This window comes from Aquarana catesbeiana, linkage group LG07, assembly GCF_042186555.1.
Source record: "Aquarana catesbeiana isolate 2022-GZ linkage group LG07, ASM4218655v1, whole genome shotgun sequence".
NCBI classification, from domain to species: Eukaryota; Metazoa; Chordata; class Amphibia; order Anura; family Ranidae; genus Aquarana; species Aquarana catesbeiana.
The window spans coordinates 276,891,638-276,911,122 of record NC_133330.1 but is presented as its reverse complement, the minus strand read 5'-3'; the positions used below and the strand labels follow the sequence as shown (position 1 = coordinate 276,911,122).

Below are 19,485 nucleotides of genomic sequence, written 5' to 3'. Positions count from 1 at the left end.
TGTCTAAGTCGTCCGGGAAACGCCACCTGATTGGCTGAGACACAGAAGCAGCGCCATTGGCTCCCGCAGCTGACAATCACAGTCAGTCAATCAGGGGAGAGAGGGGGCGGGGCCGGATCGGGGTTCAGTGTCTGAATGGACACACAGAGCTGTGACTCTGCTCCAGTGCCCCCATAGGAAGCTGCTGACTGTGGGGGAACTCGATAGGAGGGAGGGGCCAGGAACAGCAAAGAGGGACCCGAGAAGAGGAGGATTGGGGCTGCTCTGTGCAAAACCAACTGCACAGAGGAGATATGTAGTGAGAGGAGAGAAGTTTCTTTATTTTTTAAATGTTTTTAAACGAGACTTTACAATCAGTGCCGGTTCACACAGGTTCAACCTGACTTACAGCGCGACTTTGCAAGGCGATTTGGAGGCGACTTCAGCGTGACTTTGAGCAACTTACAAAGCGACTTAAAGTTGCCTCCAGGACAGGCGACTTTGGTTGTGTCCAATCACAGAATAATCAACTCTGTGGAAGGGAGGGGGGTTGCCTGGGTAAACGTGGGGAGTACCTGGGTGAATTCTTTTCTTTTTCCTGTAAAGTCGCTTCAATATAGATAGAGATCCGACTTGGAGGCGATTTCGATTGAAATCTATGGGTGGGTACATGTCGCCTTGAAGTAGCACAGGAACCTTTTCTGAAATCGGAGCGACTTCAGTAGTGTACATTAAGTCGGCTCTCATTCACTTCTATGGCATTTCTTATGTCCAGCCACTTGAGGACTTACAAGTCGGATCCCAAGTCGCTATTTTGCTTCTAATCCCCTTGTGGAGGCTTCCATTTGTGGATGGACATTTTATGGTTACACAACATCACATTGCTATATTCTTTTTATAAGGACTATAAACGGAAGGACCTATGAATAAATGGTTGTGGAACGAATCATCTGAGTTTCCATTATTTTTAATGGGGAAATTTGCTTTAATATACAAGTGCTTTGGATTACAAGCATGTTTCTGGAACAAATTATGCACGCAATCCAAGGTTTTACTGTAAATTGTAGCCAGCTTTTAGGGTTTGTTCACACCTGAGCATTGCAGTTTTCCCCATTTTGTTTTTGGCGTTTTGTTGCACATTTTTGTACAGCGTTTTCTTAAACGTTGCTGTTTTTGTATTGTGCAATAGAGAAAACTCTCATCTGGTACGTCATTTGTCGCTGTTTTGTTTCTGCTTTCAGCTGCTTCAAAAATGCCCAAATCTGCCCGATTCAAGCTACAAAAATAGCTCCAATACTTCATTGAGCTTCAGACATTAGGCTTCAGCTGTTTTGGAGGGGAGATGTGAAGTGCCACCGCAGAGAATTTATTTTTTTTTTTTTTCTCTTCCTGAGCGTTTTCGAGCTTCAGAACGCAGAGGTGTGAATGGGGCCTTACACCCTTGAGTGGTGATGTTTTTTTCCAGGATGCTAAACCTTTTCTTGTCACTGATTTTCATTAATTGCATTAGAAAAAGAACACACTGCACATAAAGTCATCTGAGTCAGAAGTGATGATCATCAGATAGCAGCGTTGGACAATAGATTCAAGGACATGCGGCTCTCCTAGGCAGGTCACACCAGGGCAGATCTATTAGTAAGTACTGCAGATTGCCGTGAGAAGTCTCATCAGCACAACCTGGGCTCTGCTACAGATTCTCCACCAAATCAGCCAACATGCTATTCAAAACCGTTACAGAAGGTTTCAGGGTTTTTTTCTTCTCGTCTTTTTTTTTTTTCTCATCTCCGTACACTGAAAATATGCTCCTTTTCTTCTGAGCGACATTGCAGCTCCACTCAACTGGCAGATTTCATTGATGGCCTTTTGTACAAGCTCCACCATAATAAAAGCTCCTTCAATTTTCCTTTTTTTTTTTTTTTTTTTTAACACGTTGCATTATGGAAATGCCAGCTCCAGCAGACTCCCAAAACTGAAATATTGATTTGTGTACAGTGAGCTTTTACTCTCCAAATACCTGGGTTATCGTTCTGTCCCATCACCTGTAAAGCATGGCCTATGTGTGACCCATCGTAGTTGTAGCCTATCCTGTACATATGTTATTTGGAATGCTGTGTTCTTCTCCCTATTAGTTGGAGCTTCTTCATTGAAAAGTCAATCCATCTCACCTATGCTATAAATGTAAATCTACTATTAGTATAATAATACATAGAAGCACATGCACGAAATGTTGACTAGCACAGTAAACCTGCAGAGCTACCCATATATTTTTCAGCTCGTTAGAGTAAAAATGACAATACAAGGAATAATCTGTCTGGAATAGTTGCTTATTTCCAGTATTTTCGCAGCAATTATATTAAGAAACTGCTTTCCTTTCTGCAGACGGCAGCACAGGACAATGAATATTTATAACTTTGCACTTGCATAAAAGAATGAGAGGAGACAACACCGGCTGTGTCCTAAATTAAATATAAGTGCTTCCCTCTCCCCTACAGGATATGGTAACCCCTTACTTCCCTGTGCACCGATCGCCCTTCGCATCAGATCGTTACATTGTCATTTTGGGGTGTAAATTGAGTTGGCCGCCGTGGATTACCGATTTTAGTACATTTAAAAAATGTAAAATGACCCCATAGATGGTAGTTGAAGCACCCAATTTCAGGCAGTGTTTGCAGAGCAATATTTAAGTTTTGTATTTATTTATTCTGGTTGTGGATTTGTGTTGTCTGGCGGTGGTTTTATACTACTGCCTTTTTGTAGTAATTTTGAAATTTCAATAAAAATGGAATTTATTTAAAAAAAAAAAAAGTAAAATCTGAATTTTTTGTTGTACCGTTATTCTTCATATAATTCAGGAGAAGTGGAGGGAAACAAGTATAAACTACAGTCTATATTTCACAGAAATTTTTCTTTCTCGATATTGAACCTGAAGGCAAACATTTATTATATTGCAGCTTAACAATTTTTTTTAGATGTGATGGCTGCATTTGTTTTTAGTTTTCTTGCTTAGACTTTCATTTATTTATATATATATATATATATATATATATATATATATATATATATATAAATATATACCAAAAGTTTTGGGACGCCTGCACATGAACTTTAAAGGCATCCCAGTCTTCATCCATAGGGTTCATTGGACATGTCTTTATGGACCTTGCTTTGTGCACTGGTCCAAATCATTTGGTGGAGGGGGGGGGGATTATGGTGTGGGGTTTTTTTTTTTTTTTGTTTTTTTTTTTTCTTTCAGGAGTTGGGCTTGGCCCCTTAGTTCCAGTGAAGGGAACTCTTAAGGCGTCAGCATACTAAGACATTTTGGGTAATTTCATGTTTCCAACTTTGAGGGAACAGTTTGGGGATGGTCCCTTCCTCTTCTAACATGACTGCACACCAGTGCACAAACCAGGTCCATAAAGACATGGATGAGCGAGTTTGGACTGGAGGAACTTGACTGGCCTGCACAGAGTCCTGACCTTAACACGAAAGGAACACCTTTGGGATGAATTCGAGCAGAGACTGCGAGACAGGCTTTTTTGTCCAACATCAGTGCCTGACCTCACAAATGCACTTCTGGAAGAATGGTCAAACATTCCCATAGACACACTCCTAAACCTTGTGGAGAGCCTTCCTAGAAGAGGTTGAAGCTGTTATAGCTGCAAAGGGTGGACCAACTCAATATCGAACTCGATGGACTAAGACTGGGATACCATTAAAGTTCATGTAAAGGCAGGTGTCACAATACTTTTGACAATATAGTGTGTGTATATATGTATGTGTGTATATATGTGGTGGTTCTAATAAGGCAGACTTGAGAAATTTGTATTTAACATTATTTTATTCAGTCTCCTATAGTACATATGTGTGTTTACATCTCTGTCTGAAGCATATACTTCAGAAGACAAAGGGTTTCTTCTGTAAAACTTGGCACAGAAAAAAATTCCACTTGCTGTTCTGTTGTTAGATCACTTAAGTCATCTTGATCTTACCTTCTGCAAAGCATTGATCGCTGTTTGCACAATCACATATTGGTATGAGTTAGCAGCCGCTGTATCTGCTGAGGCAGCGTTATCCCAACTATGTAATAAGAATTGATTGGTCAGTGAGAGAGGGTAATTTAATTTGCTGCGCCCATGTTCTGCTGGGTATTTCTACTGAGCTTTTCCATTGTTCTTCCAGTGATCAATGACAGCAGAGCTTGCAAACTTTCAGACCTTTAATTATTGAGGAACTGCAAGTTCTAACAGTGCCGGCTGGCCAGTGACTTTCAGTGCATGCTGGAACCTGTTGGACTTGAAGAGTGAAAATCTGGATCCTGTTGATAATTTTTAGGATGACACAGGAAGTGCTGAGCGGTGCTACTAGTGCAACCAAAAAACTTTACATAAGGGGTGATTTACTAAAACTAGAGAGTGCAAAATCTGGTGCAGCTTTGCATAGCAACCATTTTTTTTTTGTTTTGCTTTTTTGTCAAAGCTTAATTATTAACAAGCTGAAATTTGAATACAATTGGCTACCATGCACAGTTGCACTAGATTTTGCGCTCTCTAATTTTAGTAAATCAACCCCATAATCAGCAGTAATAGACGTGTATTGAATAGGTTACCTAACAGTTCAAGGCTGGGGTAAGTCTGAACTGTACAGGGCTTCTAGTGTTTTGGTTGGGGGTTTGGGGGGGGGGGGGGGGGACGATGCCCAGCTTTGCATCCCTACAGATACAATAGCATGACCCTATTCAAGTTTCTGCATGCTACCCATTTAGTGAAAAATATTTATAGAAGCTCATGTCTCTTATAATTAAAGTGGTTCCTAAAGGCTCAAAGTTTATTTTTACCTTTAATGCGTTTTATACATTAAGGTATAAAACCACCTGGGTGCAGCTCCGGCCCCCCTTTTATACTTACCTGAGCTCCATCTTAATCCAATGATGTGCATGAGAGCAGCAGCTCTCTCAAGACTCTCTCTCCTCTCATTGGCTCCTGCTGCTGTCAATTACAGCCTGGAGCCCAAGAAGAGAGAGCGGGGGGGGGCTGGGCCAAGCCGCGCTCTGTATGTGAATGAACACGCAAACCACAGCTTGGGAGCGAGCCTGTTTGAGTGCCCCCCATAGCAAGAGGCTTGTTATTGGAGGCAGTGAGGAGGAGCCATGACCGCTTACAGGGGACCCAAAAAGAAAAGGATTGGGGCTGCTCTGTGCAAAACCATTGCACAGAGCAGGTAAGTATAACGTGTTTTTTTTTTTTTTTTTTATTCTTTTCTTTAGAATCACTTTAATGCGGACACACATGAAAGAATGTGGAAGAATAAAAAATATAGTATGTGTCCACTCCCTTTTTCATCCCAACATGTACCAATATCTGCTACCTAAGCCTGCATTGACACCTGAGTGTATTGATGTGCGACACTGTTACAGTACAGTAAAAATAATCCCATTATTCTCAATGGACCTGTTCACACCTGACTGTTTTGCTTGTCGCCCAAATCTAAAAAAAAAAAAATTCTTTATTTGTGGCAGAATTGCATGTTTTTTGGCCCTATGGATTTAATGGGGGCACCTGAAAAACATGCGTTTACGTACGTACTACTGTACTAGTCATGATTTAAAACAAAAACCTTTAAATTGCATGGTTATGCTTATAAATGTGAAAGGGGGCGTAGCTGCACTGCCAGCATGGCATAGTGGGGGGGATATGCTCATAAAAACATTCTATGGTATCCATCCTTGCCATATGTTGGCTTCTCTTTTTCATGAAAATAAAAGTTATGGCTGGGTAAACTTTGGTGATTGCATTAACTCTTTATCTCGGTTGGGGTTATTTGTTTATTGCAAGTCAACTCAGCTATTATAGCCTATTATTTTGTCCCAACATCTGCCGGGCACATTCAGAGTGACTTGAATTTTAAAGTCATTGACTTGCAAAGGGAAGGGTTAAATACTCCAAATGGGCAGAATGAAAAAAATTGCTTTGGTTTTCATTTACTAGCTTCCATCCCTTGGAAATGAATCGATCGTGGTGAAGCTGCATACATTAAAATTGTCAAATAGTTTTTTTTTTTCCTATAATAAATGGACATCTAATGCTTATGTAGACTGAGTGCTTGTTGTACATTGTGTTGTGTTGAAAAACCTTATGATTACCGGCAGAAGTTGTGAATAGGATATTAAATATATTGTATGGAAAAGAACAGATGTAATGGACTTTTCAGGTTTGCTGATACGTTTGCGTTTATTATGTGGAGACACAATGTTACAGCTGGCTTATTTAAAGAAACAATCCAGACAAATCTATTTAAATAAAATATGTTTTACATCTTGATATTTCTAAGTCTCTCTTTGTAGTGAAATGTCGCACCCCAGCTAAAGAGGCTCCTAGTGAGAGTTGTTTGGATGGATTTAGCAGTAGGGTGAAACCTTTTAGGCCCCTTTCACACTTGTGCGACTTGTCCTGCGACTTGGGACTGCAAAGTCGCATGACCAGTCGTACCCCATGGTTTCCAATGAGTACCATTCATATCTGTGCAACTTCAAAGTAGTCCCTGTACTACTTTGGTCCAACTTTGATGCGAGTTGAGATCCATAGACCTCAAGTTTACACAGGCATTCCCTGAAATCATGGCGAAATCGCCGTAAAATCATGCGACTTTAAAGTCATGGTAGTGTGAAAGGGGTCTTACCATTGTGAAGCTAGACAATAGTCAGGTGGTAGAAGCCTCGTCTTCAGAAAGGCATGCCCATTTTCCAGAAAAATCCCACACAGCCGATTTTTATTCCCATTGAGATGGGTTGGCTCAGTCTGTTGATGTTAAAGGGCATAGAGATTATTGAATGATGCAGTCAAAATCATGTGGACTGTGCAAATCCATCTATTTTATGGATATTTTCAAGAAAATGTATCCCAGTCTTAGTCTGTGGGGTTCAATTATGAGTTGGCCCACCTTTTGTGGCTATAACCTCCAACTCTTCTGGGAAGGCTGTCCACAAGGTTTAGGAGTCTGAGAAGGCCTGGCTCACAGTCTCCACTTGAATTCATCCCAAATGTGTTCTATCGGGTTGAGGTCAGGACTCTGTGCAGACCAAATTCCTCCACCCCAAACGCACTTATCCATGTCTATATGGACCTTGCTTTGTGCACTGGTTCAAATTGTTTGGTGGAGGGGGGATTATGGTGTGGGGTTGATTTTCAGGTGTTGGGCTTGGCCCCTTAGTTCTAGTGAAGAGAACTCTTAAGGCGTCGGCATACCAAGATATTTCAACTTTGGGGATGGCCCCATCTTGTTCCAACACGACTGCACACCAGTGCACAAAGCAAGGTCCATAAAGACATGAATGAGCAGGTTTGGGGTGGAGGAACTTGACTGGCCTGCACAGAGTCCTGACCTCAACCCTATAGAACACCTTTGGGATGAATTAGAGACTGTGAGCCAGGCCTTCCCATCCAACATCAGAAGAGTTGAAGCCGTTTTAGCTGCAAAGGGTGGGCCAACTCAATATTGAACCCAACAGACTAAGACTGGGATGCCATTAAAGTTCATGTGCATGTAAAGTCAGGTGTCCCAATAGTTTTGGTAATCTAGTGTATATTGTAACTTCACATCAGTCCCTGCCCTCAAGGAACTTACAATCTAAGGTCCCCACACTCACATTCATACATACTCATTCTAGGGCCAATTTAGACAGGAACCAATTAACCTACCAGCATGTCTTTAGAGTGTGGGAGAAAGCCAAGGTACCCGGAGGAAACCCACGCAGGCACAGGGACAACATGCAAACTCCAAGAAGATTATTCCATGGTTGGGATTCAAACCAACGGTGAACCTAGTGCTGCTAGGCAGAAGTAACTAACCCCTTAGCCACTGTGCTGCCCAACCACATATCCGTTGTGCTGCCTACTATTGTCTAATGCCTCACAATATTTAAATGGTTGATCTCCTAGGTTCACTTGAGTTGCATCTTGAAACAAATTCAAATCTTGGTTTCTGTGTGCAGTTTATCGAATGTCACATAACAGTTGACTTGTTAAGAGAAAACTTGTGCCTGATTTAGAATTTCAGCCAGCTAGAAGAAATTAGAAGTACTACCTAGAGCTGAAGAAGGATGACATCACACTAGCCCCTGGAAGATGTCATTTCTCTTGTAGGTTCAGTTGATGAGAGGCAAACCAGCTTCTGAGACCAGTGACACTTCACCTGCCAATATCCATCAAAGTGTTGCCAAGCGCTAATGTGCTTTGACTGATGGTATGTTGAGAAAACATGAAAGCTTAATGTAAAGGCTGCGAGTCCCACCCATCTAGAGAGGGATTATGGCGGTGTTGTCATAGTCGCTGAGGCTGCACTTTTAAGATTGATATTTTCCATATAACTACAGATATTTCATTGTTTTTCCACTGATTTACACGTTTTGTTTTGTTTTTTTGTTTTTATGACATGTTCTAGAACTGATTAATATTGTCAGTTTGGGGTGTACTATATTTATGATTTTTGATTTAGATTTTTATGACTTTGTGGTTTTGGAGAATATTGGTCTATAGTGATGTTTGCTGTGTTGGAATATGTTCTTTTCTTCAGGAACCTGATAGGCCTGTTTGTAAATGACATGTCATTTCAGAGAGGGAAAGGCCCTGTCAGTTTATTTGCCATTTGTGTCCCATTGGGGAGATTTCCCTTCACTTCCTGTCCCATAGCCAAACAGGAAGTTGGAGGAAAGCCCTATAGTGAGTGAACCCCAGGATGTCACCAAAACAAGTGTCCCCATTGGAAAATTCTCCTCTTTTACTATTCTGGTGACAACCCAATTGGGATTTTCTTTTACTTCAAATTAGAACGGTAAATGGGACAAATGGAGAGGTTAAGTCTCTCTAATAGGAGCACAGACAGCAGGACTTGTCAGTGGCAGGAGCCTGGGCACGCACCCACACATGTGCCCCCATAGCACACAGCTTCCTGGGGGAACACAAGCGGGAGAGGAGGAACTGCAAGCACCAGCAGGGGACCCCAGAAAAGGAGGTGAAGGCTGCTCTGTGCAATATCCTTGCACAGAGAAAGTATAAACCCTTTTTTAGGTAAAAAAAATACCTTCCTTTAAATACCAAAAACGTTACCAATGTGTTAATGTTTAGCATAGTCCAACTTGAATAAAACACTACTTGAAGGGGAGATTTAGACATGCGTCTAAAATCGACATCTCTGAAGCTCCATTCGTGTTCGGATTGTACTTCAAAGGCGATTGACAGGCTGTGAGGAGAAGATGTGACGCCTCCTCGCCACCTGTTTTAACCCCAATTTTGCTGACAAACACGTCACAATTGCGATGCGGCGCTTCCCCAGTCACCTGAATGTGTCGGTAACCCCGCCGAACGCTACGTGTCTGGTAGATTTTGAGACCGCAGCATGTAAACGCTCCCATGCAATGCCTATTGCAGCCTAAAGGGGGGCAGTAAAAATGCTTATAGGATCATACACACAGGGTTTAAAAAAAAAAAAGCCACTTATACAGACGTTCAGCTGTAGTGTGTTTTTTTTTGTGTTTTTTTTTTGTTTTTTGTTTTCTTGCCTGTAAACTCATCTCTACAATAGCCTATGTAACCATGCACACATAGGCGTCTACAGGTGTATTTAAAGTGGAACATTTATAGGCAGAAAAATAAAAACACATCAAAGGTGTGTTCTGAGTGGAGTTTAGTAATATTCTGCCCAGCATAATTCATTTATACTCCACTCCATAAGCGTCTGTACTAAGAGAGATTTATTCTGCCAGAAAAAAAATGCGGCTAATTTTGAGCATAAATTCATATGCCTGTGTGCATGAGGCTTGGGCTCTAAAATGCTTCTCTTAAATATCGTTGGATGTAATAAAAATAAAAAAATGAATAAAAAAGTACTGTTACTTGTCATAAACACTGTTCCCTAGCTATCTGGCAGTCAAAAAAGTTTATGTAAACAAGTACCGAATACTTTCCCTCTTTGCAGAGTTCTATCTTACCAGTGTACAGTTTTCAGCCCTTTCTGCAAGCTTATGGAACATAGGTGCGGGCCCCAGTGTTGTGTCTTTTCATTACACTACCTTTTGTTTACTATTGTGTCACCACTAGTGGTGCAATGCCAGCAAGCCAATGCAAATCTCCCTGTTTGTGCCAACCTGTCCTTTAGTTTTGTTCCCTGCACTGATCTAATCTTTTCCCATGATGATGTCAGAGCTTACAGGCTCACTGTGTAAAGTTGCGCTTCCTTACATGTATTGGTGTGAGCCGCCTTGTTCTAATGTCTCCCCGCAAAAGCTGTATGTTTGATGCAAGCTGGCACTGCTGCTAATTGATGAGGTGCAATATCCTTAATAGTGCCATCTTTACATGACATGCCTTTGAATCCCTACACAGTCATCTAGACCAGACCTTTCGGACTTCACGGACCACTAAACTTAGAATTTTGAATCCCGTGGACCACTAACGTGAATTTTACATGCCTTCTGCACATAATGCTTCCACTCTCTGCCCCCCTGCCCCTGGATCACACTGAGCAACAATGCAAATAACATTGGAAGGTATACATCCCTGGGCAGAACCCATGGGGAGCACCTAAATTTTCTCGTGGACCATCAGTAGTTGGCAACCACTGATCTAGGCTATAAACTCTTAGAACAATTTTCATTTCCTCCCTTTGCATCATTTCACATGTGCCATTTTGTTACTCAGTATAAAAGGATTTTTTTTAATGGACTTGCACATTCTATATTATGCTTGTGAAGGAAATATTTTATATACTTTTTTTGGCAGTTTATACTCTTAAATTCTTACTAAGCATTGTAACAATCTGTTGTCTTCAAACCAAGTATTGCTCTCTCTAAACACTTGCTACTGCATTAGAGGGATCTGTGCCAGGCATACATTGTCATCTCCTCGGTGAAGTTAAGAAGTGTTCTCATCTGGAAAGAAAGAGGCTGGGCTGTTATAACACAACAGAAATAGGTTTCTGGTCCCTGTTTAGCTCCAGCAGTGTGCGGAAGAAGCTGAGCAGAGGACTGTGTATGTCCTCCCTCACTAGCACCCCCCTGCCTACTACTCCCACTGGGCATAAGGACCGGAAGCCAGGCTGGGCATTCAACCAGTACAGTTTATTTTCCTTCTGATGAGAGAACCCTGGAATAGCCCATAATGTCGCTTTTGGCACTTAACTGCCTATTCCATTATTGCCGATCAATGCAGCCGTCACACGCTAGGTAGGGGCTTCAAGGGGGGGGGGGATCAGGCTTGGGAAAAGGAGGGAGGAAAGGATCATCTAGTGCTTCCTAATCAGAGATTGATGAACCTGCCTGTGTAGAAGGGGAAGGAGCCTTACTAGGGAGGATGCTCCAGCCCATTACAGGCTGCACAAGGAGGATTGTGCTGCTGATGTTGCTGCTGGTGGCAGCTGGTAGCACTTGCAAGAAATTGGTTGACCCAGCATTTTCAAGCTTGATGAATGGGAACATTTATCAATATACTCCTTGAGTTCACAAAAGTGTATTTCCATGCATTTACGCTTGCGTATTCTGGTTGGATAAGAAGAAAAAAAAAAAAATCTGCGGCCTCGCCTCATTCGCAAGCCCATTTACCCCCTGATGTGCCTTCAATCTTTTCTGCATCACAGAGCTTTTAAACCAGGCCTAGCTCTATTGATCTAGCTGGAATGCAGTGAGATCCATAGACTTTGCATTACAATACAGCTCTTTTTCATCTGTTCTAAAGAGCCGGACTGTCCTGACCGTTCTGAGGTCAGGAATATAGGACTGTGCACCACGTGGTGAAGTTTTCAGCTGCAAACATGAGTTTTCTCTCTCCTGGCGATGGAGAGTGGCTGGACAGCAGCACTGAAGAGGAGAGGAGTCTTCTGTCATTTTTCGGTAGGGTCTCCGAACTAAAGCATTGGTTGTACTTTATTTTCTCTTGTGTATGTCTCTGAATGTGTCTTTATGGTGTGGTGGTGTTACAGATTTACTTGTGCTTTGGAGACTTCAGACTGTTTTTTTTCCACTCTGTGTTTCTAGTTTGTTTTCTTGATTTTTTTTTTTTTAAATTACAGTCGTAAAAGCAATAATATGCATTGTATGCTTATATTACATCTTAGCAGTAAAAATGGTCTTTTGGTGTCAAATTGGTCAATTATTCTTTATAAATGTGTATTGAATCTGTGTTGGATGGGAGGGAATATACTCGTAAATGCTATATCGTTTGTAACCGTGTTTAATGCTATCAGACATACTGATTTGCTAAAAAAGCTACTTGAGGGTTGGGAATCTACCACCCGGAAGCTCCTGTGGAGCTAGAGGTCTTGCAATTCATGCTGCTAATGTTTATATCTTCTCTTAACCCTTCAACTTCGAACTCGTATGTTCATGAGCAGTAATTATTACATCAACTTATTGAAACAACTATACATAAGTGAGAATTCTTAACTCCTAATTCCTAATTTTTTTAATTAAGAAGTTTATTTTTCCACTTATTTATTCTTTTCACTACTTTGTCTAACTCTGTTTGCTTGAGCGCTATGTAGTGTATGGGTGAGATGGCCCTTATCCCATGTCATTGGTGAGTACGTCTTTGGCAGCTTGGCTCAAGAATGGTCCTGGATGGGTAACTTCAAGCATGTGATGATTGTGGCAATAGGTGAGGAGCACCATGCATAAATAGAAAGCCTAGAAAACTCCAGTGGGTTGAAGAATAATGAGCATGACATAATACCATGCATTTCTGGAGATTTAGGGTCCCCCTTCTTCAGGGCTTTGGTAGTGTTAGATCTGTTGGCCATGGGCTAATATGATAATGGTGTTCTGAAGTGTCACTACCAAAGCCCTGACGAAGGTTGGTGCCGCAGTCCCCTGAAACAGGTTAGATAGTTATTGTGTTATACACTTATGAAGTGATAATTATTCTTCAACTGGATTGAATTTCCAGGACTTTCTAATCATGCGCTCCTCACCCATATCCACAATCTTCTTATGCTTGAGGGTCAGGGGTGCTTCTTGAGTGTTATTTGTGGTACCGGATAACATGGAACTTTATTGGCTACCTAGTTCTGTTGTTTGACTATGCTATGAACTCTTGGAAACTAAAAGATGTGAGGCAACTGACAGGGCAGTAACTGGCAAACTTTGAATACTGACCCCTGGATGTCAAGCTGAAGGGTCACGCCAAACTAATCCTCAATAAGAAAGCAAATAGAAATCATCGTTAAGTAAGGTTATATAATCTAAGGTTGAGTATTCAGATTCTTGCTCCATTCCAGTGTGACTTTTTCTCCTAAAGCTTAATTTACTGTAATTCATTGGAGATTGTAGTTTTCTAAGCTTTAAGCTAATGTGATGTCTAGATATTGCTGTTCTGTAGGCAGTAGTAATTAGGGAACTTGTTCTGTTATTCCAGCCTTAGCTTGCTGTGTGCTGCAGTTCCATACATTATCTCACTTAAAGGATAAGTGCACTTTCCTGTAAAGTGCACTTATGTTTTAAAGTAAACCTGCCATTATTGGAATTTGGGAGTCAACTTTCCTGCATAGTAATGAATGGCTGTATGCGGCTATACGTCGCAGTTGTGTACACACCCACACGGGCATAAAACCTTGGAGACACAGTCTGCATCCAGCGGGCAGGCCATACATGGTGCACAGGTTGCAGGAAAGCAGTTCACACAATTCCCCCATCAACATGCAGTGTTGACAGGGAAATCAATAACGGTCTTTTCCCGGAAGGGGTCGTCCCTGCCCAGAGAAGACAGTGATTATTGCTAGCGGCTAAACCAGTCGCTAACGATAATCGAAAGAGAATCCGGCAGGCTGGTTTTACCCAAGTTCATCGATTGATCAACTCGGTACATTCAGCCTGCCCATTAACGATTCAAATCTCGGCCAGTTCCTGCTGAACCGGCTGAGTTTTGAAACCATGTATGGTGGGCCTTACACTCGTGTCCATGTGTACACAAGTACAAAGTATACCCACATACAACTAGTGTACAGCCATTAATTACTTTGGGCAGCTGTACGCTACAGCTGTTTCTCCCAGTTGTGGAAATACTCCCCCAATTTATGTTGTACAGCTTCATGCGCAAACTATGGGATTGTCATCCTCATCCTTTACTCTCTAGTGAGTAGGTAACCTAGAACAGGTATGTGTATGAAAAATATCCCTACACTTTACTAGCTTTGCGCTTGTTCAGGGTCAGTGACTCGCCAAGTTTAGAAGCAAGGGTGAGAAGGACTGCAATGGCAGTTACTATACTACTGCCCTTACAATTTGACTTTAAAGCCGGGTACACGTGGTCCGAATTTCGGGAGACATTGGCCGGTTTAAAAAAAAAAACGGCAAACATTCGGCCTGAGTGTATGTCAGTCTGTTGGATGAGCGTGCTGCAAAACTAGTAGCCGACCAACTCACGATCAGTGCTCTCGGCCAGTGGCAGAGAACGCTGATCAATGTGTAAAGCACACAACCGCTCGGTGGGGGGAGATCACTATACTTACTATGCATAGTTAGTACAGCGGCTCTGATCAGAGCTGACAGTTTTTTTTTTTCATTCAACCCACTGGGTTTAACAGAAAAAGACCTATAGTGTGTACCAGACTTTAGGCTACCTTAAAATGATACAACTGCCATTTAGGCTGGCCATAGGCAGATTCCCCCATCCGCAACATTGTATTCTGACAGTGGCTTCCGCTGCTGAAGCCAATGAAGTTTTCTAGCATGTCCCTTTGACAGAAGAGATCGAATTTTGTCGAACAGGGAGGGCCAAAAACATTGAAATTCTAACCAGCTTTACAGAATTGAATTAGATTAGATGCAAAGACTTTGGACTATGTCTAAAGGTAGACATTGTGGTTTCTGCTAAGTAAAGTATATATTATGGCTTTTTAGTACTTTTTCTCACGCTAACAAAGAGCTCGGATTGCCATTGTGGCTATCAAGAAGCGAGACCTTATTGCAATAAAATGATAGGACATCACTTATATCCACGGGAACATCCAAGCCTGCCCTCAGATAGAGATATATATATATATATATATATATCTAATTATATAATTACATGGAAAATTGTGTGTTTTTACGTTTTTAAGGAATTTTTGTTTTCATACACACAAACAATATATTTAACAACAATAAGGTTTCAAGAGAAAAAGTCACGCAACTCCACACACTCTATTTTATCAAGTTCTTGCCTTTAAAAAAACATTCTGTTCTCTGTAGAAACCAATCAAATGTCTGATCCTCTATTTAGAACCTGAAAAATGTCAGCTGTAATATCATTGGATACCAATGGCAGTACAGATCATTCTCTTTCCTAGCCACGCTGCTCTTTTAATGAACCAGTTAGGAGTTCCACGTGTCACCAGGCGTAATGCTGTATACACAATAAGGATCCTTCTGTCACATGCACGCATTAATTAAAAGTAATTTTCATAAACTAGTTTAAGTAAAAGAGATTATGAGAACAGGTGGTGTTTAGACCAAATGTGGCACTGCAGGGAACAGTATTTTCTAACACACAGCTGACATTCTGTCTAATAATCCCATAGAAACACACTGCCTGTCATCTCACTGTCTCGTTTTGCCTGCAATGGCAGCTGAGAGTGCTAAGCTGTATTGGAAAGATCAAAAAATATTGCGTACCATGCATAGTAATTCATTTGTTTAGGGTTGTAGTGGTCCTTTAAAGCATATCTAAACCTAAAGGGTAAAACATTCACTCACCGTACCAGTACTGTAAGGAGCAGCGTTGTCACGCTCAAGACAGAAGAACACCTTCCCCTCTCCCCCGTTACATAGTGGGGAGGTGTTTTGTAGTCCACGAAGATAGGTGGAAACGATGCTAATAATTATCAGCAAAGGCAGGAAGTGCTCACAAGATTTCTGGCAGGATCAACTGGTATTTTTTGCACTTATTGTACAGATATAGATTTATAATCGCCTATCCTGCCAACCATTTGTGGAATCTTCACTTTGGCAGCTTAAAGCAGATTTTCACCACAAACCAAAAACACAATTTTTAATGTTCAATCCAAACTCACACATCCATCCGTGTCTCCATGCTTTATTTTGTTGAGAAATCACGTTCAAAGCACCCCCTAACATTTCTGGCCAGGGCCATCTTGAGTAAGACGAAGTGCCCTTAGTTCAAGCATACATGCAGGAAAGTGTGGTTAGATGAGAAAACCCCTCCTCCTCTCTTCCCCCTCCTGAAGACTCTTGGGATGTATGACATCATTTGCCTAGGCAAGAAACCAGGCAGTAACGGAACAAATGGAAAAAAAATCAAAAATAAAAAGTTTAAAGCAAGTAAATGTTATACTTTCCTATTTATTTACTAATGCTAGCAAACAGAGGATCAAAAATCAATGTTGATTGGGAGAGTGAAGTTCCACTTTAACAATTCCCTTTTAAATACATCAATAAAATGTGGAGCCACCATGTGCCACATATAACTAAAATATCACCGATGAGTGGACTCCTTCAACCAAACCAAGCTAATCACTAGCGATTTTCTTTGTTTTATAATTCTGTGTAGGGCATGTATACTCCTTAGCAGTTTACTATGCATTAAGATAAAAAAAAAACCTTCTGTGTGCTGCAGCCCCTCTCAGCCCCCCTAATACTTATCTGAGCCCCATCTTGTTCCAGTGATGTTCTACGAGAGACTCGGCTGTCTGGCACTCTTCCTTCTGATTGACTGAGACACAGCCATTGGCGCCCACTGCTGTCAATCAAAGTCAGTGACCCGAAGAGGAGAGAGGGGGCGGGGCTGAGTTTCCGGCTCTGTGTCTGAGTGGACACACGGAGTTGTGGCTCGGCTCGGGTTCCCCCATAGCAAGCTGCTTGCTGTGGGGGCACTCAACAGGAGGGAGGGGCCAGGAGCGCAGAAGGGGAGATCGGGGCTACTCTGTGCAGAACCACTACACAGAGCAGGTAAGTATAACATGTTTGTTATTTTCATACAAAAAAATTTGACTTTATTATCACTTTAAGCAAAGTAGCTGATAGAGGAGAGAACTCACAGGTTTCTGGAGCTGTTAAAACAGATTTTACAAATGTGAGCTGCGCCATGACATATGTGATAATGTGATCGCTCACGTTTTCTTTTTTTAGAGAATGATGCCATTGTTTCGCTGCACTGCAGCATTGCTCTTTATTAGAACTTTAGAGCGAACCTAGGGCAAAGACAAATGTAATAAAATAAGTAGCATTTCGCTGGGAGCAAATTCTGTCAGCAGAAACCCATAGTTTTGTGATATTGCAGTGTGGTGCCAATGTATCCCCCACCCTTACACTATCCACACTTCTTACTAGTGTGTGCTGCCCTACCTGCATCCCACAATGCAATTCCTGGTTCTTCTGTAACTTATCATCAGGCTCACTTTAATAATGGTTTGCTTTTTTTTTTTAATCTTGGTTTATATATGTGCTGCTAAAACTTTTACCCTATACATTTGATCAAACTCCTTAAAGCAGCCAATGAGTTTCTGCCATTCATTTATTTTGAAGGGAAAATTGTTTTTTGTTTAAAGAGGAAAATATGAAATATGTATCATTTTGTGTCTTCTTGTCAGCCAGCAGGTGGAGCTCTAGTCTCCTTTCCTCGTATGTAGCAGTATCATTCTCAGCTATGCTGAAAGAAGCCTATTGTTTACAAAACAGAGTTCTCATTCATTATTTGACAGCTCAGTCTGAGTTTGCAATTCGCCAAAAGGAACCTCAACGCAACCTTTGTCTGTGGTTCTCTCTTTAGGTAAAAAGATCCTGTCAACAAATGCAATGTTTATATTTTATTTACTGCATAGCAGTTGCAGAGTTGCATGCACAAAAACAATCCAACACGTTTAGAGTGTCAGATGTTTGCCCCAGACCCTTCCCTGGCTTTTATGAAACCATTGTGCTTCCAAATGCTACACCACTCGCCTGTCACTGAAGAACACAGAACAGATTTTGTTCAAGAGCTTCAGAGACTTGCTCTTTTTTGGAGTAAAAAAATTACCCCCAACCATTATATTTCCCTTTAAAGCAGTTGAGACATGAAGATCTTTATCATTCTTGTATAGTGCCATTTAGCATAATCTAGAAATGAAAATGTCAATGTTACCTCCAAAAGTACATTTTTTCTTTCATCTTTCTAACTGAAAATTTCCTGCTACAAAAAACAAGAATCATTTTTGTGAGGAAAGTACGGGGCAAAATCCTTAGGAAAATAAAAAGCAGTTACTCTAGGTTCATATCTGTTAATGTGTGTTTTTACATATTACTGCTCATTGGATTAGGACAGCTCGTTCATTTTAATGAGCTGTCCAATGGACAAAAATCACACCCAAGAAGTGCCACAATTTTTTTTTTAAATATAGCTCATGGTATTAAGCTATCATGTGTTTTGGTGTGCCGCAACGTACACACATTACAAGATCTAGTAGAATGCCATTAAGTATGAACAACAATGAAAACACTCCCAAGGGGTGTTTTCACTGTTTGTGAGCTGATTGGAGGAAAGGCACCCCCCCCCCACACCCACACCCACATAGGCAGAGGAAGGAAGAAACTTGCAGAGCTGTACTTTGAAAAGACCAGCTCTCTGCTTATCTATCTCTAAGTTACCTCCCCAACACAAATTTCCAGCTGCTTTTATCACCTGTGTCGGAGAGCTTGTCAGAAGTTGGTTATGCTGATAACAGAGCAACGGAGCAGCATAAATACATGGGACTCAGAGCTTTGGAGAGAGATAAGTAAACACTACCAATTATATGTGCCCAGGTCAGATTTCATGAATCAGGTTTAACAATCCGATGTTAGTACAGTCATCTTCCCCGCTAAGCTATTGTGTTTTGACAGGGCGACGGCTTTTGGCTCAGAGCTCTGATCGGATGGCGATCGGCAGACCTTTTTGGTCATGCCCCTTCAACAGAAGCCGGACATTTGGGTGCAGTGTTGCATGACTGCACAATTGTCATTCAAAGTGCGACAACGCTGAAAGCTAAAAATTGGCCTGGACAGGAAGGGGAGAACGTGCACGCTATTGAAGTGGTTAATATTTACAGAAAAATTTTGGCCAAAAGAAATCTGTTGGTGAAGCTGGACAGCCCATTGAAGCATGCTCCTTCAAAGAGATGCTCACCTTCAATCAGTTTTCAACAATGTTTTAATACTCCTGCCTGTGGACAGCAGCTTCCAGATGCTTCTCTGTAAGAAACAATAAAAGGCACAGAACCAATCGTTTTATTGCCTGTTCAGAGTAACTTTATTGGTTATACTTACAAAGTAGTAATTGTGAATTTCACTGCACATTCACTGTTAATGTGTCAATCACTGCCAATTAGAAATAAATATTCCCTCTCCCATGTGTTTTCTGCATAAACTCTAGAAACCCTGCTTAAAGAGGAAGTAACCTGATGGATTTTACTTCCTCTTTATTTCCCTGCTACTGCATAATGGGCTACTATGCATCGCATAGTAGCCTATTATGTGTCACTTACCTGAAACCAAAGCCTGCGATGTCACCGCTG

General features: G+C 41.4%; 1 protein-coding gene across 13 annotated transcripts in view; it reads left to right on the top strand.

The window, feature by feature from the left end:
* RASAL2 (RAS protein activator like 2) overlaps window positions 1-19,485 on the top strand; it is a 492,268-nt gene that overhangs the window by 321,684 nt on the left and 151,099 nt on the right. The window contains exon 1 of one of the 13 annotated variants that reach the window (XM_073593395.1): window positions 11,645-11,857. The exons of the other annotated variants lie outside the window; for them this stretch is intronic. Within the exon in view, the coding sequence (XP_073449496.1) occupies window positions 11,779-11,857 (79 nt within the window). The 5' untranslated portion in view covers window positions 11,645-11,778. Of the gene's footprint in view, window positions 1-11,644; window positions 11,858-19,485 lie in introns of those variants that run through there. 13 annotated transcript variants of the gene reach the window in all.